General features: G+C 44.1%; 1 protein-coding gene across 24 annotated transcripts in view; it reads left to right on the forward strand.

Annotated features, from left to right (window-relative positions):
* The window catches only part of celf2 (cugbp, Elav-like family member 2), a 218,868-nt gene that overhangs the window by 135,120 nt on the left and 56,415 nt on the right, over positions 1 to 27,333 (forward strand). For all 24 annotated transcript variants that reach the window (XM_061030473.1, XM_061030475.1, XM_061030471.1 and 21 more), the window contains one exon: positions 10,800 to 10,882. In XM_061030473.1, coding sequence (XP_060886456.1) covers positions 10,800 to 10,882 — 83 coding nt within the window. The remainder of the gene's footprint in view (positions 1 to 10,799; positions 10,883 to 27,333) is intronic.

The raw sequence follows: 27,333 nt of genomic DNA on the forward strand, positions 1-27,333 counted from the left end.
AGAGGATTGTCTTGATAAGTGTTTGACCTGGACACCTTAAATAGATTCGACATCAAGCTTCATATTTTAAAACTCTCCTCTAACCTGAAATGTCATGACGATGTCTGCAAACAACAACACACAAATAAAAAAGAAGATTTGTGAAATGTTGCCGAGCTCGCAGATAAAAGCTTTTGGATATTTGGTTTGATGTGGAAGAAATGCATTTGTGTTTTCAAAGTAAAGCGTCTTATTAAGGATGCACAAACACCTGATAATAAATATTCATCACTATAAGGGAAGAAAAAAACACGCTGAGTCTGCTGCTTTGTCTTTATCTCAGGACTGAGCATGTTTCTGCACATCAATGATTCACGTACCAATCAGAGAAGGACATAATGCTAATGTTAGCAGTTAGCATACGCCCGCAACTTTAGCTGAGATATTTCTTGTCAAAGCTCTGAATTCAACACCGGGGTTAAATAGCATCGACTTTGATATTCTGCTGGATAATACAGCCCAAAAAGTTTTATTTCATAAATATCCAAATGTCCAAAAAGTGTGAAATTTAACAAGCCAGCCTCGGCCCTTTGCTGCCCTGTCATCCCTCGCTCTCTCCTCCCAACACTTCCTGTCTCTCTTTTTAGCATTCCTATCTGATAAAGGTAAAAAAAATGCCCCTAAATATATTAAAAAAAAGGGTGAAATGTAAACCTAACATGAGCGAAGACAGGAAACTGTGAGGACAACATGTCAAATTTAAACAGAGGATTTAAACAGATTCTAAAATAAAAACTGTTCTGTACAAATCTCTGCCCTGCTTTCCTCTGATTGCACGTTCAGGGACTCACATACGTTCGCCCGCAGACATCGAAAGCTGCACTTTAACTGCATCCTCTCCATCGAACGCTGACGAACGCTTCCCCGTCCGAGACAATTATCAGCTCTAATGGATTCAGTTGAGACGGAGGCCGACCTGAGACGGAGGAGAGAACTGATTTCATTCTTTCCTAAAGCAGAGCGGCCAATTATTTCGCCTTAACTAGATGTTGGCTTTCTTAGCCGGCTACCCAGGCCCAATTAGCGAGCAGCTGCAGGTGGATTTTAATGGGAGACTGTGTGTGTGTGTGTGTGTGTGTGTGTGTGTGTGTGTGTGTGTGTGTGTGTGTGTGTCCTCTTTATGTTTATACTTCTTCATGCCTCGACGACAGACAGAGCTGCTTGGTTATGAGAGAATTTGCAGAGCTGGATTTTATTTATTTTTTTCCTCCATTCACTTCGGGGTTGGCCAGAAAGCGGCTTTGATTTCCGGAAAGTGCTCTTGTTGTCTTCGAAGCTAGGGAGGAGAGAGAGGGGGGGGGGAGAGAGAGAGAGAGAGGATGACATTGGTGCTTTTCCACCAAAGTAACCAGTGGATTGTATAGATTTGTGAAGTGCCGCGAGCTGGACCGATTCCTGCGTTGACAGGATTAGAACGTCAGCCAAATGCCCGTCAGAGATGCAGCATTGTTTGAAGCCCTCCACTCATCCCTCTCCTCTATTTTTCCAACCGACAATCTGTTCTTTATTGCGCTGTCAAATCCAGAATGTGTTCACTGTCATTCCCCCCCCCCCCCCCCCCCCCCCACCTTCCTATCCCTGCTGTCACTCAGCGGCTCTTTGACACACATAAATTATACACATTAAGGGGCATTTTCACAGCTGCACAGTCAGCAAAGAGGGAACAGTGCGATGGCTGGGGAGGGAGGGGGGGGGGGGGGGGGTGTATCCCATGCCACCCAGAGGCCTGAGCGCGCAGTAATTGCAGCAGAGTGTAGTTAATGTGGGTCAGCGGCTGAGTGGGAACCCCGGGGGTCAAAAGGCGGCGTGGAGGGGAAAAGGAGAAAAAGAAGCTGGGAGTGATGGAGGGAGAAAATAAGAAGAGGAGTCGCTGAGAGAGCTGCAGTCGGCCTCGGGGGGTGGATGGACTTCGGGGGTGAAACTCTGTGATACCGCGTCCCCCCACGCGTGTTTCTCCCCCCCCCCCCCTTCCTTTTAATAAACCATGCCGCCATTCTGCTCGACCGCAGGGCATCACTCTCCTCCTCCTGCCTTCCTAAGTCAGTGCTTATCCAACCCCACTGTTATGACTGTGAGTCATGTGTGTTTATTGTAACACCAACATTTCAGTGTTGAATGGAGCAGCAGGTCCGGGAGCACAAGGGTTATCTTGAGCTGGACCTGAGACGCAACACGATTATTGAAACCTATAACTTTAAGGTCAACGCCCAAAACGCCTTCTTACATGACAAGAATGATAAAACTTCACACAAAGAACTGACCCTGTACAGCTGGTTATTAACTCCAAACACATGAAACCAACAGTAGTGCCGCGATATTCCCCAGACCATCAGAATAAACACGCACACACACACACACACACACACACACACACACACACACTGGTGTACTGCACACACCTGGGTCAAAGTGTCAAATGGATTCTGCATGAAGGAACCTAACGCTTTAGGGCCGAGAACAACACGTTAATAAGGGAAACCGTGTCGACTCTGAACATTTCTCCAGTGATTGATGAAGTTTGGCTCCTGACTCACTTCGACGGGCTTTATGTGGATTTGCTGTAACAACAATTATGCAAATGACAAATCACAATCCAGTGAACGTTTTGTCTTTAAGAGGAGAGTGTCTCTCTCTCTCTCTCTCTGAATCTCAGACTGATGAAAGTCTGTGAAGCAGATTAGCTTCCTGCTGCGTTAGCTCAGGTGACCCGTCCACAAATTCAGCAGCAGGGGAGACGTGGACATTTCTATTTTCAGGGGAAATTGCACACAAAAAAAGCTTAATTCATTTTAATTAAAGATTCAGAAGGGAGCATTGCCGTGCAGGTTGCAACTTGATTTCCAACTGATCACTGCAATCAGAAATGACCAACATGACCTGGTGATTTTAACCATCAACCTGTAATTCTCATGCATGATGCTGAACGCACCTGCTGTGTTGAGCTCTGAAGCCGGGGGCGGGGGAGGGGGGGGTGGGGGGTCGACCCATTTTGTATGTGTTGACGGAGGCGGGCTGGCCTGAGGCTTTCACTCCAGTCAAAGGCCCCCTTCAGCCGCCATGAAGCATTTCTGAACAGGCGTCTCCCTCCTCTGCTCGCTATTCCGCTCACAGCCGCTCTTCCTCCTCCTCCTCCTCCTTCTTCTTCTTCTTCTTCTTCCTCTTTCCCATGTCTCACTCTTTCCGTAACAAACACACACACACATCAGCATTTAGCTTCTGTGTGTTTGCGTCTCTGCTGTGTGTTTTTTGAGTGTCCCACTTCAACAGCACAAGCAGAGCGAGTGTCCCCCCCGCTCTGAGCTCCTCGTCGGCCTTCAGGTAAATGTTTGCGCTGCGAGGAGAGACACGTGCACACAAATTGATGGAAAGAGCTCATTAATGTTTTTTGTTTTTTTTTCCCCCACTTGTTCAAGGCCGTGCATCTGTAAATAAAAAAGCACACATGCTGACATCACTTAAAAATAAAAATCTGCGCTCTTATTCTGAAGCTTTTCTGTGTGTTTGAGGCATGAGTGTGCTGACTCTTAAACAGGTTCAACACTGCAGAGAACGTGTGTCTGCGTGTGTGTGTGTGTGTGTGTGTGTGTGTGTGTGTGTGTGTGTGTGTGTGTGTGAGGTCCACCGCGCTGCTCTTTGATCCTCGTCTTGACAGCCCACCACCTGGGACGATCCGTCACACGCCGCATGGCTCCCAGGTCCGGCTACACCGCGGGAATCACAACACACAGCGGCTAACGCAGCGCTAACAGCCGAGCCCTCCCCTGCACATAATACACAGTCAGAATCGCTAATGCTAACACCAAACGCTAAAAAAAAAAACCTCCCATATACAGATGTTACAAAAAAATGTGCCTCAGGAATCATGAATTCATGGTGCAGAGCTAACAGCTAACCCTCAAACAGTGCTATTGGAATTGCTAATGGCACACACGGGGATGAAGCTTGAGCACAGGTGCAATAGGAATTCTAATGAAATTATAATGTACAATACTGAGGCGATGCTGAAAAGGCTCCCCCTTGTATACACATCGCACTCACTCTGCAGCGAGCACACAGGAAGTGCAATGATCGTGGTCAAAAGTTAACATGCCTCACAGGGAAAGCTCTAAACAGATTGTTAAATATACATCATCACAAACATTTAAAGGGCCACTTCCTTATTTTTCATACCTTTCTAAACTACGTCAATGAGTCTTTCTTACTGTCCGTCCCTAAAGGTCAGAACTGACCTGAGGAGCAAGCCGATAAGTTTTATGCTTCCAATACTTGGAGCCAGTTACAAAGAAGAGCTGAAAGTTAACGAGCTGCTCTCATTGGACGCTTTAAAAGAGGATGTTAAATAACTTGGAGGTTCTGTGTGATGGATTTTTTGATTGCAGGAAATCTTGCTGTTAATTTTAATGTCTTTTTTCATAGTCGTGCATCTTGTATTATACTCGGGGAAACGTTTTGGCGATCCGCCGTATTTGTGGCTGCCTAAATCTTGGCGGCGCGCACAAAATCCGGTCAACTCATGTCCGTGTTTCCAGCTATTGTCAAATCCCACCAATCCCGAGCCGTGCCATGGTGGACGTTCTGCAGAGTGGCAAGTAGCTCCTCATCAGTAAGTGAGTTTAACCGGCTCTCGGTTTTTTTCTCGGGAGCCCATTGGCCGAAGAGGGACTCGTTCTGTGGCGTGGAGAGAGCAGAAAAAAGTAAACAGTAGTAAAGAATAAGAATTCAGACGGGTCGACACAACAGGTGTTTTCTGACCAAACAGTTCTGGGGACTTTCGGAAGAAGAACTAACTAGAGAACTAAACACCCTGGTACCTACTCTGAAGCAGGAGCTAAAAAAAGGTTCCTCTTAACGAGTTCTAGGAACTAAAGTAGTTCTTAGTTCCTGCGGTGCAGAATGAATAAGAAAAGGAGGAGGGTTCCAACAGTTCCTAGAACTATGAGGAAGTCATCATCATCAACCTTTATTTAAGTTCTCAGAGAGATCATCGAGGGCGACGCTCATTTACAACGATGCCGAGAAAACATACATAAATGATAAACAACGAGAAAAGAGATAAAGCTACTGCAGAACATAAAATCAATAAAAGAGCAATAAAATATAAACACTAAAATAATTTAAAAGCTTGAAATGACTACAGTGATAAGTCAGTAATTAAAATAAAACAGTTACAGTCAGGTATTGGGCGGTTCAAAATAATATTTCTAAAGTGTCCATAAGGGATAAAAGCGCTCAAATTCAGGTCCTGTTGTAAAGTATTCCAGGAGTTTGCAGCACTAACACTAAAAGCAGTTTTCCCCAGGGTCAGTCCTGGCTTGAGGAACCTGGAGAGGCAGCCTCTGCAGTCTGAAAACGTACAATATGTCCCTACATTAATACATTATGTACTCCTCCAAGTCCTCCTCAGTGATTCCACTTCTCATAATATTGTTGTGCAAAGATGAAGAGGTGTCAGAGACTGACAGTCTATGGAAGCCATCACTCAACCAGGGGAGTTTTGTGTCGAGGAGCCGTATCAGCTTGGTGACCTACATGGAATAAATTGGATAAATTTCCACCATGTCTGTCAGTCGTGACTAATTTCCTCCCTTATCTCTTGTGCCTTTAACTAGTAAGAGCTGGTGTGAACTCTTGGTGGTAAATTAATACTGATAGTAAAAGTGTGGGGGGGCTTTTTGGGTTTTTAGTGAAGTGACACCCCGAGCTGCTTTTCACGCTTGGAGAAAAAACACACTAAGCTGAGAGATATCCCTGCTAATACACAGGAAACTGCAGCATCCCGAATCACAACACCAATCACGTCTCTGACGCTAGGCTAAGGGCCAACTCTTCAACAGCCGTGGCACCCAGAGGACGCCGCAGGAATTCAGATCCATTACGCTCGCAGCCCCATCAAAGGGACTCTGGGATTCGGGTGCTAAATCTGCTCCAGATGCTCACTGTTGGATTTCACTAAGATGCACTGCGGGGCAAGTGTCATCAGGGCCGGCCGGTGTGTGTGTGTGTGTGTGTGTGTGTGTGTGTGTGTGTGTGTGTGTGTGTGTGTGTGATGCGGGTGACAAAACAACGGCCAGCCAGAGTCGATGTGTGTGTGTGTGTGTGTGTCGTTGACACAAAGGGGAAAGACAACACAGCAGATGTAAACAAAGGCTCGCTCTGCTCATCTGTGGACAAATAAATACTCAAGAAGAAGAACAGATGAGCGACGCTGGAGGCAGAAGGTCCAAACGTGCAGAACCTGCAGAAACTGGCACCAAGATGTGGAAGCTGAAAACCAGCCTCCCTAAGAAATCACTTTCATTTTTTGATAATTTATTCACTTGTTTCTTTTCCTGCTCTTACCTTCTTATTGCTGTTCTCTTTTGATTTGCTTTTAGCTCTTTTAGTTTCTTAAATCTTTTTAAATCTTTGGTTCTCTTGGTCTCAGCTCGTGTTGTTGGGTTCTTATGATGGTTCTTGTGATGGTTCTTATGATGGTTCTTATGATGGTTCTTGTGATGGTTCTTATGATGGTTCTTATGATGGTTCTTATGATGGTTCTTGTGATGGTTCTTGTGATGGTTCTTGTGATGGTTCTTATGATGGTTCTTATGATGGTTCTTGTGATGGTTCTTGTGATGGTTCTTATGATGGTTCTTATGATGGTTCTTGTGATGGTTCTTGTGATGGTTCTTATGATGGTTCTTGTGATGGTTCTTATGATGGTTCTTGTGATGGTTCTTATGATGGTTCTTATGATGGTTCTCGTGATGGTTCTTATAATGGTTCTTATGATGGTTCTCGTGATGGTTCTTATAATGGTTCTTATGATGGTTCTTGTGATGGTTCTTATGAGGTTCTTATGATGGTTCTTATAATGGTTCTTATGATGGTTCTTGTGATGGTTCTTATGATGGTTCTTATGATGGTTCTTGTGATGGTTCTTATGATGGTTCTTATGATGGTTCTTATGATGGTTCTTGTGATGGTTCTTATGATGGTTCTTGTGATGGTTCTTATGATGGTTCTTGTGATGGTTCTTGTGATGGTTCTTGTGATGGTTCTTGTGATGGTTCTTATGATGGTTCTTATGATGGTTCTTGTGATGGTTCTTGTGATGGTTCTTATGATGGTTCTTATGATGGTTCTTGTGATGGTTCTTATAATGGTTCTTATGATGGTTCTTGTGATGGTTCTTATGATGGTTCTTATGATGGTTCTTGTGATGGTTCTTATGATGGTTCTTGTGATGGTTCTTATGATGGTTCTTGTGATGGTTCTTATGATGGTTCTTGTGATGGTTCTTGTGATGGTTCTTGTGATGGTTCTTATGATGGTTCTTGTGATGGTTCTTGTGATGGTTCTTATAATGGTTCTTATGATGGTTCTTGTGATGGTTCTTATGAGGTTCTTATGATGGTTCTTATAATGGTTCTTATGATGGTTCTTGTGATGGTTCTTATTATGGTTCTTATGATGGTTCTTATGATGGTTCTTGTGATGGTTCTTATGATGGTTCTTGTGATGGTTCTTGTGATGGTTCTTATGATGGTTCTTATGATGGTTCTTGTGATGGTTCTTGTGATGGTTCTTGTGATGGTTCTTGTGATGGTTCTTATGATGGTTCTTGTGATGGTTCTTGTGATGGTTCTTGTGATGGTTCATATGATGGTTCTTGTGATGGTTCTTATGATGGTTCTTGTGATGGTTCTTGTGATGGTTCTTATGATGGTTCTTGTGATGGTTCTTATGATGGTTCTTGTGATGGTTCTTGTGATGGTTCTTCTGATGGTTCTTGTGATTGTTCTTATGATGGTTCTTATGATGGTTCTTGTGATGGTTCTTATGATGGTTCTTATGATGGTTCTTGTGATGGTCGGGTTATATATGTCTGTTGGGTATCGTGCACTTTGGGTTCTTTCCTGTTGAATTGTATTTAATTATTTTTAGTATTTTGTATTTGTTATGTTCTTGCTGTTGTTTATGTTCTTCTGTGTTTGGTTTAGTTTGTTCTTGTTTTTGCTGTTTGTCAAAGCACTTTGTGAACCTGTGTTTTTAAAAGGTGCTATATAAATAAAGTTATTATTATCTGTACAACACAAGCTAAAAGGTTATGTAGCTAAATAAGTCCAAAAGAAAATGATACATCTATAGAGACGAGGTCTTCTGGGGACTCATTAAACACACACTGATTTACTAAGATCATGTAAAGAGTACTAAAGGTGTGTTCTCTCCAACAAATTGCACGCTCGGTTGGTGTGTGATTTGCGGGTAGTCATAATTTCCTTCCTCCAAATTCAAAAGGATCTTGGCAAAATGTCCTTTGTCCTAAAACCTCCAGTGTTTGTAAGGTCTTGTTTTTTTATGTTCTTGTTGTCGGCCTCTGCAGAGTGAAGATCTGAGCTTCACCGTCTGATTGATGCCGTGCTTAAGGTCATGCCATCATTTAAAAAAGACATTGTGCCCGATGGTGCGACGTGGATCTCAAGGCGTCCCTGTTTGTTCTTCAAGCTGACTCACTCACTCACTCACCGACGAGCTCATCTCCTTTATTTCACATCCATCAAACATCGTCGGCCATTTTTTAAATTTCCCCTCGGCTGTTAAATAATTGTGTCAAAAAGACGAGAGATCAAGCTGTGACTTTTTTTTAAATAAAATTCAAACCACAGCTGCTGTTTCTGGGAGAAAAAGAGGGCAGAGTCACACCTCGGTGTCTGGTCTGAATCCCCCCCGCTGGTTTTTAGCCTGACTCTGCAGCTTTTTACACGCTGACTGAAAATGGCCCACGACTGCAGCGGTTCAGCCCCACTCTGCAGGGATTACACACAGATTAATGAAGAAGGCAAAATCTCTCCCCCTCTCTCTCTCTCTCTCTCTCTCTCTCTCTCTCTCTCTCTCTCTCTCTGCCTCCGTGCCTTTGGACTTTCTTGGCCGTGCTTCTCGTGTGTGAACAAGGATCCGCAGTGCATCTACAGAGAGACTTAGTGAGCAGGCAAATTAGCGGGGTTTGATTTAGTCATTTGCGAGTTTGCAGAGGAGGTTAAACGGGGGTTAAAGTTGGAAAACATTTTGTTTGTAGCTTAATTAGCAGAACAAATTGCCTTTTATTTTTTTTATTATAAGTCAGTGTGACACAGTGCTCGTGGAGCTTATTAGAAACATGCAGAGGCTTTTTAGGTCGGGTACAATCACTTCTATCTGAACCACTTCTCTTGCCCGCTTCCATCGCTGCAACACCTGTTGACCTGATAACTGCTCTCATATCTGGCAAATGAGGGGCGTCCAAAACGGCCGTGTGGGGGGTCGCCTTTAAACAGCCTACCTTCTCTGGTCCAAACAAAAACAAACCATTCAGGACCAGAATCTAATTTTGCTCTCTTCAAAAGCTACAAAACTCCATTGGCAGATGAATCATGTTTCTTTGCAGGACTCAGGAGTTACTCGTCTACCTCGACCTTGAACTCTTTGTCTGTGAGTTATTGTCTCGATAAAATGGAGTAAGATTCATTTTAAAACACCAAAGTCCCACAATAACACAAAAAAATGAACTCATTGAGGAAGAGGTAGAATAACAACTCCTGTGCTCGGCACTGTTTGTCAATAATGTCTGGAGGGTTTTCAGGGATTTACACTAAGACTGTTTCTGGCTTAGATTAGAGGATATTACCTTCTGAAAAACACACTTTTAGGTCTTTGTCTCACTTAGAATAACTACCTGGTTTTGATGTATAAATCTCTTCCTATTCTTATTTTTTTATATTTTAAGTGTTTATCTATGTCTCTATTCTTATATTGTTTTATTTGCTTTGATAACCTGCTGCTGTAACACCACAATTTCCCAGTTTGGGATCAATAAAGTAATTCTATTCTATTCTATTCTATTCTATCTGTACGTAGTCAGTTGTTAGTTGTTGTTCTTTGATGGGTAGACTTTGTCTGCAGATAATTTCTTGCAGCCATGTCTTTTTTTTTTTAAGCTGGTCTGCAGCTGCTGGCTAACAAAAAAAGACGCCTCCTTTACATTAGAAAAGAAACCTGGGGTGCAATTCAGAACCTGAAACCTGGGGGGTAGTCTAGGGGGAAATCTTGCCGGTTTGAAGACATCAAAATGTTGTCAAAATACGCAGCTATATCGGAACTCACATGTTTTTATTTTTCAGGAAGTGTGCTCATCATTAGCCTGAACTTGTAGATGTCTTTTGACATGTGAATCACCAAATCAATGGAAGTTAGAGTCTTTGAATTAGTTAGAGAGACTTAATCACCCTTGTAGACACGATCCAGTGAGCGAACGAGTGAGCGAGCGCGAGCAATAAATAAATGACTGAATCCTTTCTTTACCGAACGAGTGAGTTAGTGACTGTTCAAAGATTACTCAAGGATTAATGAAGAGGCTCCTCTTCCTCCTCAGTCTCTGTCTCTTTGTGTGTGTGTGTGTGTGTGTGTGTGTGTGTGTGTGTGTGTGTGTGTGTGTGTGTGTGTGTGTGTGTGTGTGTGTGTGTGTGTGTGTGTGTGTGTGTGTGTGTGTGTGTGTGCGTGTGTGTGTGTGTGTGTGCGTGTGCTGCTGCTCCAGGCTCAAGTCATCAGCGTTGAAACAAAAAATCCAAAAAGCGTTTCTCTCCCTCTCCGCTAGGATGTGTCGTCCTTAACATTCACTCAGCGTCTTGCCAGTGTCGACAGGTGATGCCAGGCGGATGAATAGAGAAGACGCTCTTTGTTGCTCCTTATGCTCATCTGCACTCTCTCTCTCTCTCTGTCTCTCTCTCTCTCTCTCTCCCCAGGCTGCTGTTTTGTCACGTTTTACACAAGGAAAGCTGCCCTTGAAGCCCAGAATGCACTGCACAACATAAAGACCTTAACAGGGGTGAGTGTGTCCTCGATTCTCCTCTGCCTCTGACTTTCTCTCCTCTAATCACACACTTACAGCGGAGCCCTGAGGCGGCCCCGCCCCGACCTGTGTGTGAGTGTGTGTGTGAGGATACACAGGTATAAACATCAGTGTGTTGGTATGCTGCCACAGTGCCTTTGTAGTCTTGTGAGTGCCCAGAGGACTAAACGTGTGTGCAGGTGAGGAAGTGACTCGGTGTTAGACTCTGCAGTAATAACGGTGTTTATCGTAAACATGTTTTTTTTTTTTTTTTACGTCAAATAGGAAGCCTTTTCTTCACCGGAAATATTAGCTGAAATGAACGGAGGCTGAATTCCATTTCGGTCTCCAGGTTCTTTGTATCGTGCGTGCTGCCGTAATGACACTGAAGTGGCTTATTTAAGACTGTTGAACAGAAAGAGAAAGTCCTTAATGGTATTAGATAAATGAATGCTTTCATCTTAAGGAGGAAATAAATGCAGAGGGAAGGAAGATTTACTTGAGTTTATGTTTTTTGTAAGTTGTTAATTGTGCGTCCTTTGAAAGCTACGAGACTCCGCTGACAAAACATTGACATTTACTTCTTAAAAAATTGGGAATTGCTGTTCTACCGCTGCCTCAAATGATATATTTTGTGCTAACAAAGGGAGACTATCCCTGTCAAACGGGAGGGGGGGCTGGGGGTCTTCCTGAGGTTAGACAAGGCGCCATCTAGGGACATTGCTTCCCCAGTAACTTAGCAACACAGTATGTCTTAAAGGTACACTCCACAATTTCAACTGTTTAAAGTAAACAACTGATTGATGCAGCGGTAGACCAGCAGGTCCTGTGTTTTGCAAAGTAAAATAACGTTTTATTCCGATTGGAGTTTGGTGGCTTTGAAGAGAGAAAACAGCTAGAGTCCCTCTGCACCTTTAAGAAAAAGCTAAAGACCCAGCTCTTTCATGAATACCTACTAACTTAATGATGATGGTCTCCATATTATTGATGATGATGATGGTAATGACGATGGTTTTTGTTTGATAACGACGACTTATAAGATGGTTTCTATACTGATTAGAGCTCTCAAGAACTGCCCTCAATGTTGTGCTTTGCCTCTGGTCACTTCCTGTCAGCACCTGTGTGTCCAATCAGACTCAAAGCTGATCGTTTGCTCTTACTGACATTGTTCCCTTTTTTCTAGATCCTTGCTTGTGTTGTTCTTACTCTCTGATGTACGTCGCTTTGGATAAAAGAGTCTGCTCAGTGAATTGTAGAATTGTAGATATAGATCAACATTTGTCAGTTAGTAAGAATAATAATCTTAGGTAACCAACGGTGAAATCAATACAATCGAAGTTTCAATTTGCTTACATTTCCCCTCCATCTCTAAGAAACACAGTAAATGATTTTAACAACACATTTTATTTAAAAAAACCTTTAATGTGCACCGGCTACATCCGCAAAATAGTCTTCTTCTTGTCCTCCTTAGTCTGCACTTTTGTCTCAGCACAACCGTTTTTTGTGATGCAGTGATAATAAAAGACCTCTAGATATCGTTAGAAGTAAGAAAAACATTGTGCTCAGCATCCAGGTTCATATCTGGACACACTTTTACAATAATGCATGTGTGGATGCTCTGCTGTTTTTCTTTCTTTTAATGCTGCCTGTTTCATTCTCCGCTATTGTTCCCTCTCACGGCCCAGGAGAGCCATCGAGGAAGTGGGCCGGTTGCTTGCTTGCACTCTCACTCTTTTAGCCCTGGGTGGATATTTAGAGGCCCCCAGATCCCTTCTGCTCGGGCTATTGGCTGCGCCCCCTCCCCCCCCCTCGCTCTTCTTGGCTGCACCGGCTAACTGGAATCTCATCAATTGAGCGCCTGTACTCGCTTGCTTCTGTCAGTTGGATCAGCGGATAGTCCCCCCCCACCCTCCCGGGGTAAGACAAGGCGGATGCTGCGAATCCCTCAAGAGCTAGCCGGGATTTGTGCTCAGGTTCCCCCGATTGTCGGGAGTGAGGCTTGTTGTTTTTCGCACAGAGTCACCGTGTTAATTGCTCGCGGAATAAGAATGTTAAACGCGCTCTGTTCTCCTGCGCTGCGAGAGACACTCACTACTTATCCCTTGTTGGAGGTGTGAAAACAGCCCTGGGGGAGGACACAAACTGCAGCACTTTCAGGATTACAGGAACATGAAATCCCCTTCTTCTACACCACAACATCCCCCTCCTTCCCTGTGGTCATCCTCCTCTTTGCTAGCTTCTTTCTCCTGCAGCATCTCGGTCTGCTTTTATGTTTTTTTTGGGCTTTTTGAAATCCAACTGCAACACATTGGTTTTACAGTCGATGTCGATGACACAAGTTTGGTGAAAAAGTGAAAAGAGGACAAAATGAAGATAAACTGCTTTTTAAATGTGAAGAACTAAAAACCGTCTAAATGCTATATTTATATATTTGATATGTAACATTACTATAAATCTCACAAAGGCATCAAGTCGGAGAAGGCCTGTTATTGAGGAAAAGTTCTGGTGTTTTTGAACGTATTCTGGATCTAAATAATTAAGTACAGCCTCTTAAAGATACAATATGTAGATTCCACCACCAGGGGGCTCTGCATCAAGACTACAATAACAAAAGATGACACTGAGGCTGGCGGGGAATCATGGGAGTTCTCCTCTTTGGAGATTGCCTCTGAAAACATTTTGATCCTTGGCCGTGCAGAAAAGCTCCCTGGAGCTGCGAAAATTAAAAATGTCCATTAAAACACAGACGACATCAATCAACAGCGTAACATGAGCGTGATTAAACCTGCATCGTATTCATCATGTCGGGAGTCGGACGACGCTGAACGGCTGAGATCTGTTTTTTTAATTCAGTCCAGTATTGACTGACGGGCGTGGTTTAAAAGCCTAATATACAGGACCAATAAATGTAGCTCACTCTCCAACACTCCAGCAAAACACTGAATCAATAGTGGCATAATGACGGATTATTAAGTGGGCTTTGTTTATAAAATCTGACTCCACCTTTTGCATGGAATTAAAAAAGTCGAGTCAGCCAGGGGAAAGGGGGACATAAAGGATGACGGTGATGATGGTGAAATAATTGCTGAACGAGGCGATGCAAGACAAAAGGAGAGCTGACAGAGAGAGAGAGTGGAGAAATTGAAGGCGAGTTTAGCGGAGTTGACGGGCAGATGGACGGTAAAAAGGTGGAGGAGAGCACTCCAGCACGCTCGAGGGCAAAGCAATAAACGGGGCCGCAGTTAAAAACCAATACCTGCTTATTAACTTCCTCACTCTCCTGGCTTGTAAAAAGCCGGCAGAACAATGTTTGTGTTGGCACTCTTCCGCCTCGCTCGCTCTATCTCTCTCCTTCCAAACCCAAGGCCCTAACAGAGGGGGGGGGGGGGTGCAATCAAAGTGGAGAGCTGGACGGGGGCCAAATTGGAGGAAAAGGGCACCGCGGTGTTGGCATGCGGCGACAGGCAGCCATGTTGGGCTGGAACAGTTGAGCGGCTGCCATTTTTTTTTTTTTTTAGGAGGGCATAAAGCATAATGGTCTGCGGTTATTGTGATGAGTCTCTCAGAGCAACAGGATGATGAGAGTGAAGGATGGAGGTTTAAAGATGACACAAAGGAGGGAAGAAAATCTCCACCAAACAGACGGGGGAAGCAGGAAGAGACACTTCTCCACGCTGCTTCATATCTGCTCTAATCTCTCCGTCAGCTGTCTTTGCAGAGGATTGGCCCGTGATCCGACTGCACAAAATGTATGCACAAGTGATTGAACGAACGCAGAAAAAGTGTACATTCACGTCGGCTGCAGACCTGCCTGTCATACTTTAGAGATGAAGCAAATGTTTCCACAGCATAATCAGGCCCCGACAAGAATTCCTCTGCAATAACTAGATTTCTTCTTTTCAGTTTTTCACATATTTTCTATCATGAAATGCCTTTTATTTTGTGTTGCTGTTGTTGTTGTTGTGTCTGCAGTTGCAAGACGACAGCATTAGGTGTGTATGCCAAGGTTGTGTTGTGCAGCCCAAAAGCTTTTAGTTCCAGAGAAATGTTCCAAAGGAGGTTGGAATAAGAATCCTTTATAACTGCTGTTCACACTAACTCATATAAATTCAGCGCAGTAGGCCTGCAGTGTGTAATTTCACCTTTTTTAATTGCTTGTTTTTACACTTCACGTTTTACAACTGCCATGATCTACTGTGTTGATTACAGAGCTTTAAAAAGGTGCTTGTAAGAATATTTTGTTTATCGGCTCGTTAATATGTTAAATTACCGACCTGGAGTCGAGACCATCTGTGACATTGTCTTAAAAAACAAATACAATTTGGAGAATAGTTTCTATGCATAGGCGGATCACCGCATGGGCAAACGGGAGTCTTGGCCTTAAGCTTTATTATATATATGTTTCACTAAGGTCTCTTAGCGCTGTTAATCTTGTATGGGTGTGTGAAGGTCTTAGTTCGGTTTCTTAGCCGTCTTGCTTTTTTGTGTTTTTTAAAGGAAGGGTAGTGACAGTCAGTGAGAGAGAGAGAGAGAGAGAGAGAGAGAGAGAGCTGCAATCTGCGATCACCTGTTTCTAGCTGCTTAAAGGCTTTATATGTGATTTTTTTGATCCAGCAGATGTCGCCCTTGAGCACCAGCATGAAACCAAAACAACTTGCGCTGCATTGTTGTGTTAGCATGCTAATGCTAGCGATCTTTATTATGCTCGTATCTTCACACTGCATGTAAATTTACCTGAAATGAGCGTGATCTAGAAACACAGTTAAGCAGTGAGTACAGTATGTTATTCTTCTTTTCTCTAGTCCCTCAATTAAACAACTTTTATACACGAGGGGAGGAGTCAGCCGGCCGTCCGGGCGATGTAAACAAAGTGAAGATAGGACTCTGAAAACTCTGAAAACATCACAGACAGTGGGACTCGGGTGTTACACCCATTGTAGACAGTCATGACTCACAGAGTTATTTTCAGAGGAGATACTTGATTTCTACATTTAAGTGTGAAAAATCACAAATACAGACTTTAATGTATATAAGAGGAAGGAACATGCAGTGCACGTGTAATATTTGCATGTGTAGGTAGGCGTCCTATAGGTGAGTTTGTGGTCATGATAATTGTTCCCATGGTCTGATTCATTGATTTTTATTTGTGTCAGACAGTAAAACATTTCCAAAGGTTTTGATGTCTTCACAGAGATTCTGGAGATGTAGAGGCAGAGCGTTTAAGCAGTCCACTTTCACAGCTATGTGAAGTTACTTAATTGAGACGGAGCGTCCACCTTCATGTGAGGTGCGTTCATCTTTTGGAAAAGATTCCTCTGCAGACTTTTATTTCAAACATTTAAGCTTCAGAGTCGATAAGTTAGTGTGCTCATTAACAGCGGCATCACCACAGAGCGGAAAACATTAACCAGCGAGTGGAATTAAAGAATTTAAATGAAAATAAAATAAAAGTAATAAGTCATCACACTGACACTCACACGCACGCGCACACACACACACACGCGCACACACACACACACACACACACACACACACACACACACACACACATCAGTGGAGATAAACGTGCAAAGCTGTTTCTTAAAGAACAGCTTTCACTCAATTCATTTCTAATGACCTGCTAATGAAGCTCAGGGGGGTGGAGACTAAGTGAGTCTGTCTGCTTGTATGTGTGTGTGTGTGTGTGTGTGTGTGTGTGTGTGTGTGTGTGTGTGTGTGTTGCCTTAACAGCACGAACACACACACACACACACACACACACACACACACACACACACACACAGACCCCTGCTAACCCATCTATCGGCGAAAAACATGCCCTGCACCCCTGGAGCGAGTTAAAGCCATAAGACCCAACCCCTGCTGCACGGGCTGATCCACACACACACACACACACACACACACACACACACACACACACACACACTTATGTGCACACAAGCATATGCCCCTGCACAGTTTTCCTTTATTACATTTTCTCTCTTCTATATTTTCATTTTTAATTTCCCCCTCCTGATCCACTTGGGGACACACCCACCCTCCACGCTAACACACACACACACACACCCTCCACGCTAACACACACACACACACACTCTTACCAACAACAGCAACACGCGGCGTGTTAAAGCCTGTCAGCCGGCCTGTCAGACAAGGTTGTTTGAGATTTTCCACTAAATTGAACTCTTTCATTAGTGGCTGACAGATGTCTAAATGCCCGTGTCTCTCCTCTCCCCCCCCCCCCCCTCCCCGCCCCTTCACTCTCCCCCTGACGCCCGCAAAAAAGGGCCCCGGGGCCGCTGCTTTCTCTCCGTCTGAAGAAGGGTAGAGGGGAAGGAGAGATGGAAGTATGAAGGGAGGGCGAGCGCTAATCTAGGACGTGTCCTCTGGAGTGCCCTCCAGCTCGGAGAAGTTCAGTCCCTTTATCCGGGTTTCCTTCTTTCTCTCTCTACCTCCTGCCCTCCCTCTCTCACCCTCACTCTCTCTCTCTCTCTCCCTCCTTTGTCCGGTTGAATCTCTTTTTTCCCATCTTCCACCCCTCTCTGGCTCTCGTTCTCTTTGTGAAAAAGGATGAAAAGCCCTTTGATTCACAGTTTCTCTCAAGGATATTTCATTCTGAAACTAAGGCTGAAGGGAGGGGAGGGGTGGAAGAAAAGAAAAAAAAGATGGGAGAGGGAGGAAGTTGGGGGAAGTTGGGCGTGAGGAAGGGGGGGGGGAGGGTTGTTTGGTCACAGGGGGGTGCTTCAGACGCGATCAGTCGAACCCCCCCCCCTCGTCCTCCACGTGGGTGGATCAGAGCGTTTGTCGAGCGCCAAGCTTGATAAGAAGCGTGGGGCTCATTAAAAGCTACCGTCGCTCTGAGACCACACACACACACACACACACACACACACACACGCACACACACGCACACACACACACACACACACACACACACACACACACACACACACACACACACACACACAGGCAGGTCCCCACCTCCCTTACCTTTCTGCCGGCGAGATAATTAGTGACGCTCGGGTGCCAGAATACAGTCGTAGGGTTTGTGTGTGCGCCGGTGCAACCGCAAGGCACATCAAAGGGGCCTCATCAAAGCGAGCGCGATGTCGGGCGAGGTTAGGGGTTTAAAAGCAGCAATTTACAATCCAAAGACACAAGTCATTTAATCGGTCATTTATTATTATTTCAAGTTGTCGGACAGCGCCGCGGACGGAGGCGCGGGGCCGTAAGTGATAATGTGTATTATCATTTCCAATGATGTGAGAAATGATGGTCTTTCATGTAAAAAAGCCCCCGTGGTCTGAACACTGTGACGGCTCGGCTCTTTGAAGGGGGAAACTCGGCGCTCACTTGAGAAATGACGGAGCGTATGACTGAGTCTGCTCGCACTCTGCAGGCCTCGCTGTGGGCTCAGGATGCACTCTTACTGGTTGTTGGTGCGCGGCTTGTTTTTGGGGGGGTTATGATATCTTTCGGTGTTGAACATGCAGAAGCTTGTTTGTATCTACAGAGTGCTTCTCCTCATCTCTAAAGAAACAGACCCAGTGATAAGAACATTTTAAATCACTGAAAAAGAAGTTTCACGTTCAAAAACTCGCTTACAAAACAGCGACAGAAACGTCTCCTCCTTACTTTAACTCTCTGATCCAGGTCTACAGGTCTAGACTCTTCTCCTCTGTCGCCCCCCGGTGGTGGAATGAACTTCCAACGTCCCTCTGCACCTTTAAGAAAAAGCTAAAGACCCAGCTCTTTCATGAATACCTACTAACTTAATGATGATGGTCTCCATATTATTGATGATGATGATGATGGTAATGACGATGGTTTTTGTTTGATAACGACGACTTATAAGATGGTTTCTATACTGATTAGAGCTCTCAAGAACTGCCCTCAATGTTGTGCTTTGCCTCTGGTCACTTCCTGTCAGCACCTGTGTGTCCAATCAGACTCAAAGCTGATTGTTTGCTCTTACTGACATTGTTCTCTTTTTTCTAGATCCTTGCTTGTGTTGTTCTTACTCTCTGATGTACGTCGCTTTGGAGAAAAGAGTCTGATAAGTGAATTGTAGAATTGTAGATGTGGGGTATGCTAGCTGAGCTGCAGCTAACTTAAGCTAACCAGCTGACTTAAAGCCTCCAACCAGGTTAAAACAGTAGTTACTTTACTTTAAATAATGCAGGAACAATAAGAAACCAAAGGGGGTTGTGTATGTTGTGTTTCTCCTGTAATGTAAAGTTTACTTGATGCTGTACTTTGTGGTGAAGAGAAGATTTTCCTCATTGACTTCATTGCTGAAATATAGAGTCCAAATAGAGGAGCCAGATCTACCCATCTTATTTGAAAAGTCAGGGCACATTTTTGCATTTCATGCCTTTTTTTTCAGTCTATTTGATTCTGCATAAGACTCTCTTGTTCATATTTGATCCATTGCACTCGCCGTAGCTTCATTCGCATTCAAATAATATCTTGTGTAATCAAACCGAATCCATCACGGCGACGGTTCAAGGAAGACATTTAAGAGTCCGTCCTCAGCCCCCCATTTATCAGCTGACTCGCACCCAGACATCCCCCCTCAAGTGTGCACAAGTGTGTGTTTTTCAGAGAAGTACTTGATGAGCGGTGCAGCGAAGGGGAGGAATGCTTCATGTCCACGGCCTGTCAGTCGACGTGTGCTGTTTGTTCAGGTGCGAGCCTATTACACATATCACTGCTCTATCACAATAGCTCTCCACGCAGCACTTAAGAAGCAGACGAGCCGGCTGGCAGGAAAAGAAATGAGGTGACTCCCACCGACTGATAGACCAGCTGATTTACTCGCAAGGTTTCAGAAGCTCTGGCCCCGCCGGAGGACCCGGGGAAGCAGTTATAGGAGGGTGCGAAACCCACCAAAAACAACGGCCATATTGCAGTGTAGGATATGACATTTAATCATCTACTGAGCTCGGTGTCATCAAACTTTGATGTGGTGCAGCCGGCAGGATATTATGCAACAAGCTGAAAAGGTTAGACCTCGGACAAGTTGGTTTATAAAACTGAGACAGTGGACCAGAGGAGACGTCCCAACAGGGATCAAACTTTGTGTTTGGTAGGATTTTTATTCTTAAGCGGAATCACTTCTTACATTTCTTTCTTCAAAGCTGCCAGACTCCATTCATAAAACAGTCGTTTTAGTTAAAGTCTTTAAATGTGATTTTTCAATATCATATAAATCAAGTATCTCCTCTGAAAATAACTCTGTGAGTCATGACTGTCTACAATGGGTGTAACACCCGAGTCCCACTGTCTGTGATGTTTTCAGAGTTTTCAGAGTCCTATCTTCACTTTGTTTACATCGCCCGGACGGCCGGCTGACTCCTCCCCTCGTGTATAAAAGTTGTTTAATTGAGGGACTAGAGAAAAGAAGAATAACATACTGTACTCACTGCTTAACTGTGTTTCTAGATCACGCTCATTTCAGGTAAATTTACATGCAGTGTGAAGATACGAGCATAATAAAGATCGCTAGCATTAGCATGCTAACACAACAATGCAGCGCGAGTTGTTTTGGTTTCATGCTGGTGCTCAAGGGCGACATCTGCTGGATCAAAAAAATCACATATAAAGCCTTTAACAGGACCTTTACTGTACATAAATGAGTCTGTTTGTTTGTGTTGCTGTTTTCAATAAAACACTCTAAAGGCCCTGACACACCGAGGAGATCGTCGGCCCTAGTTTTTGTGGTGTGTCCAGCTATGTCGCTTCCCGTCGTCCCCCTGTCTGCCTTTTTTCGGCCGATTCAACATTTTGAATCGGCGTCGGTCTGCATCAGCGCGGTTGGTGAGAGGAATCACTGTGATTGGATGAATACTGTGATAGCAAATTTCATTTTTTCATTTCATTTCAAACCTTTATTTATTCTCAGAAAGACACTGAGGTTTCCCTCATTTCCAACGCCGTCGAGATTACAAGCAAAAAAAAAACATCAAACACGCAAAACCACAGAGATCATTTAAAACAGTTACAATTTGAAACAAGGTTGTTCAAAAATCAAATAACTAAACTCTGGAAGAGAGGGAAGAACTCCGATCCTTAGAGTTTGCTGGAGGGCACTCCACGAATTTTGGGGCATCAAAAGAAAATGCAGATTTACCGAGTGAGCAAGAAAAAAGACCTTGTGAGTCAACATGAGGCGACGCCATGTCGATGTTAAAATCAACTAGTCTAGGCCTGTAGTTCCAAAAGGGGGGGGTCAGGACCCTCTAGGGGGTTGCGAGACACTGAGAGGGGGTCATGAGACGCCTTCCAAAACAAATGTAAAATTATTTTAAATTGCATATTTGAACCCATTGCTAGTTACATTTAAAATAAAACCTTGTTGTTAAGCGAGATTCATGCTGAAATATAAGTTATATGTGAAGCCCGGGGAGTCTTTTCTCTGAAATCATTTGTACCGAGTAAAGTAATAGTTATATCTTCAGTTTGGAAAAGTCTGCTCAGTGTCTGAATTGTTCCCTCGCGCCTTCGACTCTCAGCGTCCCCGAGCGGCGGGGCCGTCTTATGATAATCGAAAACGTTAAATCACACACTTTCAGAGGAGACTTCAGATGTGTGTGTGTGTCCTCGTCTTTAAAAAATCCTGCTCGGCTCCTCACAGATCATTTAAGTCGAGAAAAACAACAGCGGCTCTCACTCACACACACACACACACACACACACACACACACACACACACACACACACACACATGTATACACACAACCATTCCCACTGCGGTGTCATTACAGAGGCTCATTATCAAAATCAATTCAATTAAAGGCTGTAATTGCTGTAGTGAAACCCAAATGCTATCGCAAACAGGGCTGTAAGAAGGCAAACCTCATCGATGCGCCAGCCCTCCAAGAGTGTGTCTGTGTGTGTGTGTGTGTGTGTGTGTGTGTGTTCTTATTTAACATAAGAAATATTAATCGCTTGTTTCAAATTAACTCCGCTCGACCCTCCCTTCCCTCCGAGTTGGTGGCAGCGTTTAAGCATATTGATTCTGTAAGGGGAGGTAGAAGGAGGGGGGGGGGGTGTGTGGCTGTAAATGCGGGCCAGCTATGTTAAACACTTAGAGTAGTTAGTGTGGAGATGCCACGCAGCATAGCTAATGCCAAATCCCTCAATCATTCAGCGCACGCACACACACACACGCACGCGCGCGCTGGGTTAATTGTTTACCGAGCTAAATGAAGTGGGGATAATGTAGGCTAACTGCGCGCTAAGCACCGCTAAGACGAGGGGATATTGTAAAGGACAATTTGATTTATAGCGGTTTTGTTTGCTGAGAGTAAGAGCGGGAATTAAAAGTCACACTTTATTTGTGTCAAGGTGTTTTGTCAGAGTGACGTGACAAAGCGGAGTGGGGGGGGGGGGGGGTGTTTGTAATGTGTCAAGTGTGTGTTTACGCTTTTGTCTTAACCGCGGAAGAGCAGGAAGAAAAAGACACCTGACGTTCTGCTTTGTGCGCCTCGCTCTCGTTTGATGTGTACTTGCAAGGCAGTGCATCACAGGAAACCAGGTGTTTCAAACCCCCGCTGTTTGAAACTGATAACTCAGAAGAACGAGAGAAGAAGAAAGTTTCTGATGACGGGGGTGTTTACTGTTTCACACTCCTTGTTCTACATGAAGAGCGATTCTGGTAGTTTGAACCTGGGCCCTGTTTTCACATATTTCTCAGGTCTTAATGACTCAAAGTTTTGGGATTTCCTCTGCTGATTGATTAGACCAGCAGTCAGAGAATGTTATATAATGGCTGCAAAATAATTTGTCAATGGAGTTTGTTGGCCTTAAAGTCTTTATATCTGATTTTTCACACTTAAATATATAAATCAAGTATATCCTCTGAAAATAACTCTGTGAGTCATGACTGTCTACAATGGGTGTAACACCCGAGTCCCACTGTCTGTGATGTTTTCAGAGTCCTATCTTCAGTTTGTTTACATCGCCAGGACGGCCGGCTGACTCCTCCCCTCGTGTATAAAAGTTGTTTAATTGAGGGACTAGAGAAAAGAAGAATAACATACTGTACTCACTGATTAACTGTGTTTCTAGATCACGCTCATTTCAGGTAAATTTACATGCAGTGTCAAGATACGAGCAGAATAAAGATCGCTAGCATTAGCATGCTAACACAACAATGCAGCGCGAGTTGTTTTGGTTTCATGCTGGTGCTCAAGGGCGACATCTGCTGGATCAAAAAATCACATATAAAAGGAAGAATGTGTAACATTTTACACATAAATAAATCATAAAGTCTGTCCTGTGTAAATGTGCCTCTGAGTCATGACTGTCTACAATGAGGGAGAAGCTCGAGTCCCGCTGGCTGTGTTGTTGTCAGAGCCGTGTTTACATGGACGGGACGGCCGGCTCCTCCCCTTGTGTATAAAAGCTGTTTTAGTCAAGAACTAGAGAGAAGAAGAAGAACATACTCACTGATTATTTGGATGTCACACAAGTGTTTTTAGATCACGCTCATTCTGTGTCAGTTTACATGAAACGTGAAGCTACGAGCTGATTAAAGTGTGCTAGCATTAGCATGCTAACACAACAATGCAGGTGATTGCAGCTCGAGCAAAGGACCATTTTGTCCGCCGCATGCACTTAATGGTGCTTAATTATGGTGCATTCTTATTCATAACTCCTTCATGTGGAGGTGGAGGAGAGCGGAGGCTTCAGTATGGAGGAGGCGTGGCCTAACAGCAGTTTGTTTTGGTTTCACGCTGGTGCAAAAAGCTGGATCAAAAAGTGGCACATTCTTCCTTTAAATGGAGGGTATAAAGCCTGTTTTTAGTTTTGAAATAAGGGTTTTGCTGTGCAGTCTTCCTGTCTGTTATGTTTTATGATGCTTTTCAGACTTTTATTCCAAATGTACCCTCGCAAAATGAAGCTACAAAATTAAATTATTTTAATCAGTTTTGAGTGGATTCAAAGCATTTGAGTGTTTTTATGAGGATGAAGGTGAAGTCTCTTCTGTGATGATCACCGTCTGGAGGTCATACGTGTGCTTCGGTGTTTTTGTGGTTGAATGGATCCTGCACACTTTGCAGGTGTGAGTGTGTGTGTGAGAGAGAGTGTGTGTGTGTGTGTGTGTGTGTGTGTGTGTGTGTGTGTGTGTGTGTGTGTGTGTGTGTGTGTGTGTGTGTGTGTGTGTGTGTGTGTGTGTGTGTGTGTGTGTGTGTGTGGTGGGTCGTACGGTCTCGGTCACTGATATTGAATCCCGACTGTGAGGGCCATCTGTCTGACTTTGACCCAGCAGCTCACCGTCACACCTTCAGAGAGGAAGGAGGGCGAGTGTGTGTGTGTGTGTGTGTGTGTGTGTGTGTGTGTGTGTGTGTGTGTGTGTGTGTGTGTGAGCGAGAGACACAGACAGAGAAAGGAGGGGTGGTACCATACAGTATGTGCACTCCCCAGTTTTTGGCACAAGCGCTCTGATCATGTGAACCTTTGCTTTGAAGGCGCCAACTGCAGCGATACACACACACACCTTACCCGACACAGACACACACACACACACACACACACACACACACACACACACACACACACACACACACACACACACACACACTCATCCTATTCCCAGCGTGTGCCTCAAGTTAGTCCTCTGGCTCCGGGACAAGGCGACCTCTGCCTTTTTGAGCGCAGGGGGCATTCCTGGAAGACGTCTCCGGGGCGGGTGGAGGGTGACAGCGGGGGGGATAACGTTAGCCCGAGTAGAGGTAGTTAACATTTCGGAAGTGTCGAGTTTCCTGCACTCGCTGTACCAGACGAGCTCGGCTTTTTTTTTCTTAACGACCAGCCGAGCGGGGGGTTTAGCACATGGATCCCCTGAATGCTGCACAGGTTCATAATAACGACATAAAGATAAAGAAGCTGCAGGGAGAAGACGGGGGAGGACGGGGGGGTTAGCGGGGTGTCAGCTAACTCGACAGATATACACCTCGACCTCGGCCAGGAAACAGGCTGATTAAAGAGGCTGTGCCATAACTGGAAGGTCGTAAAAAATCCATCCTGGCCGCACGCTGATCCCTCTGCTCTAATGTGGACCTTATGCTTTCACTCATCCAGGTTTTAAACTGACATGAATATCTCCCTGTCATATCATGAGCTAATCTTGTATTTGACTTGTCGTCAGATGAATTGGAGCTCAATGACTCCATTTTTTTTTTTATTGGTAGTGAAGCAAATGATGTGTGAAAAGCTGTGACAAACCCACAGAGAGGAGCTGCTGAATGTTTGAGCCTACTCTCTTCCAGCTGCAGCCTCTGCCACGCTAACTCGGCATCATATCAGTATTGTGTCGTGTTTAAATGGCTTTCTGTGCACCATTTAGGTTTATGGATATTAAGACATGAGCAGTTTGACCCACTAATGTGCTGGAAGACTCCCAAGGTGAAAGCAAAAAATCTGTTTGTGGAGCATTTGGAGTGGCTCAGTCTGTGGGGACTTTGGTCACCGGTTCAAGTCCCAGTGTGGCCCAAAGTACAATTCTACAATTCACTCAGCAGACGCTTTTATCCAAAGCGACGTACATCAGAGAGTAAGAACAACACAAGCAAGGATCTAGAAAAAGGGAACAATGTCAGTAAGAGCAAACGATCAGCTTTGAGTCTGATTGGACACACAGGTGCTGACAGGAAGTGACCAGAGGCAAAGCACAACATTGAGGGCAGTTCTTGAGAGCTCTAATCAGTATAGAAACCATCTTATAAGTCGTCGTTATCAAACAAAAACCATCGTCATTACCATCATCATCATCAATAATATGGAGACCATCATCATTAAGTTAGTAGGTATTCATGAAAGAGCTGGGTCTTTAGCTTTTTCTTAAAGGTGCAGAGGGACTCATTCCACCACCGGGGGGGCGACAGAGGAGAAGAGTCTAGTCAGCGTCTTAGGACCCTGTTGTGAAGGTCGGATCAAACTGCCTCTAACACTCAGGAGATGCAACCAAAAAAATGTTGTTAGCATCGTGTGAAAGTTGCAGTCGGTTATATGTAAAGAAGGACCCGACTGATATGAGGTTTTTAGGGCCGATGCCGCTATCGATATTGGAGAGAGAAAATAATCTGTACCGATATATCGGCCAAAGTCTTTCTTAGATCTGTTGGATCTGTAGATATAGATTTACACATTCATTGTGTTGATCCCTCAAAGTAAAGTAAAGTAAGGAAGTTGGTCTGGTTGCTTTTTGCAGCAATGACTTAAAAAATGTGCCGTGTTTTTCCACATTTAACCCAAATATTAAAGTATGGGGAACTTTACATGAGAGCTCGACCGATAAATCAGCCGGCCGATATCAGCGTATCCAGTGACGATCGCTATCGGCTAATTTTATTGCGATTCCCCGCAGATATTACCAGATTTAATCACCAGTCATTTAATTTGGAGTTTCTTTGTGTTACACTAGCAGTTCTCTTTCACCAGCAGAGGGCGCTATATGGATTAAAACAAGTGGTATCACTCTCCAGAGTGTCGAGCGGTGATGCACGTACATGCTCAGTTACTTTCCAGTTGAGCGGCCATCTTGTCTTCGTCATGTATCTTTTCCACAAGTGTTTGATGGCTGCATTTGAGGGATCAACACGATGAATGTGTAAATCTATATCTATCTCTACAGATCCAACAGATCTAAGGAAGATATCGGCCGATATATCGGTACAGATTTTTTTTTTCTCTCCAATATCGATATCGGCATCGGCCCTAAAAACCTCACATCAGTCGGGCGTTTCTTTACATGTAACCGACTGCAACTTTCACACAATGCTCACAACATTTTTTTTTTTTGGTTGCATCTCCTGAGTGTAAGAGGCATTTTAAATCAAATTTGCTATCCTCCCCCCTTCCCCCAAGAAGAGCAAGAAGGAAGAAAAGGGAAATCCCCTCCTGATGATTTATGTACTCGAGGAGTGAAATTTAATTCAGACATGAATGAATCACAATCTGTACATTTTAATTACAATGAACATGTTAAAGTCTATGGAGTTGGAAATGAGCAATCAAAGACATTGTCATTTGATTGCTTTGTAGTTCAGCTGTGTTCATTCGCGTCATTTCTATCAAATGAAGTGAAATGAAAATGCGCCCGTGTAGCCGCTGCTCTATGAGCTATAATTCCAGATAAATTGGACTACTTCATAGCAGGCTAATAAACGCAGCACATTACTCTGCAGTTATTGTCGAGCAGCTCAAATGAGTTGTTCTCCTCAGCGATGTAATTCTTAAAAAACAGTGGGACAACATGGCGGTTAAGCGGCTCGTTATTAGCGTGCGAGTGCCGGCTTTCAGTTTGCACATTAACATGTAAATTAAATGTTAATCGATTTTTCAAAAGGTGTGTTGTTTATCGTGTACTTTACAGCAGCGCCCAGTGTGACTCAGCCAGTCAGAACTGAACGACGCAGTTTGTAATAAGGCCGTCCAAGTGC

This window comes from Labrus mixtus, chromosome 22 (assembly GCF_963584025.1).
Source record: "Labrus mixtus chromosome 22, fLabMix1.1, whole genome shotgun sequence".
Lineage (NCBI taxonomy): Eukaryota > Metazoa > Chordata > Actinopteri > Labriformes > Labridae > Labrus > Labrus mixtus.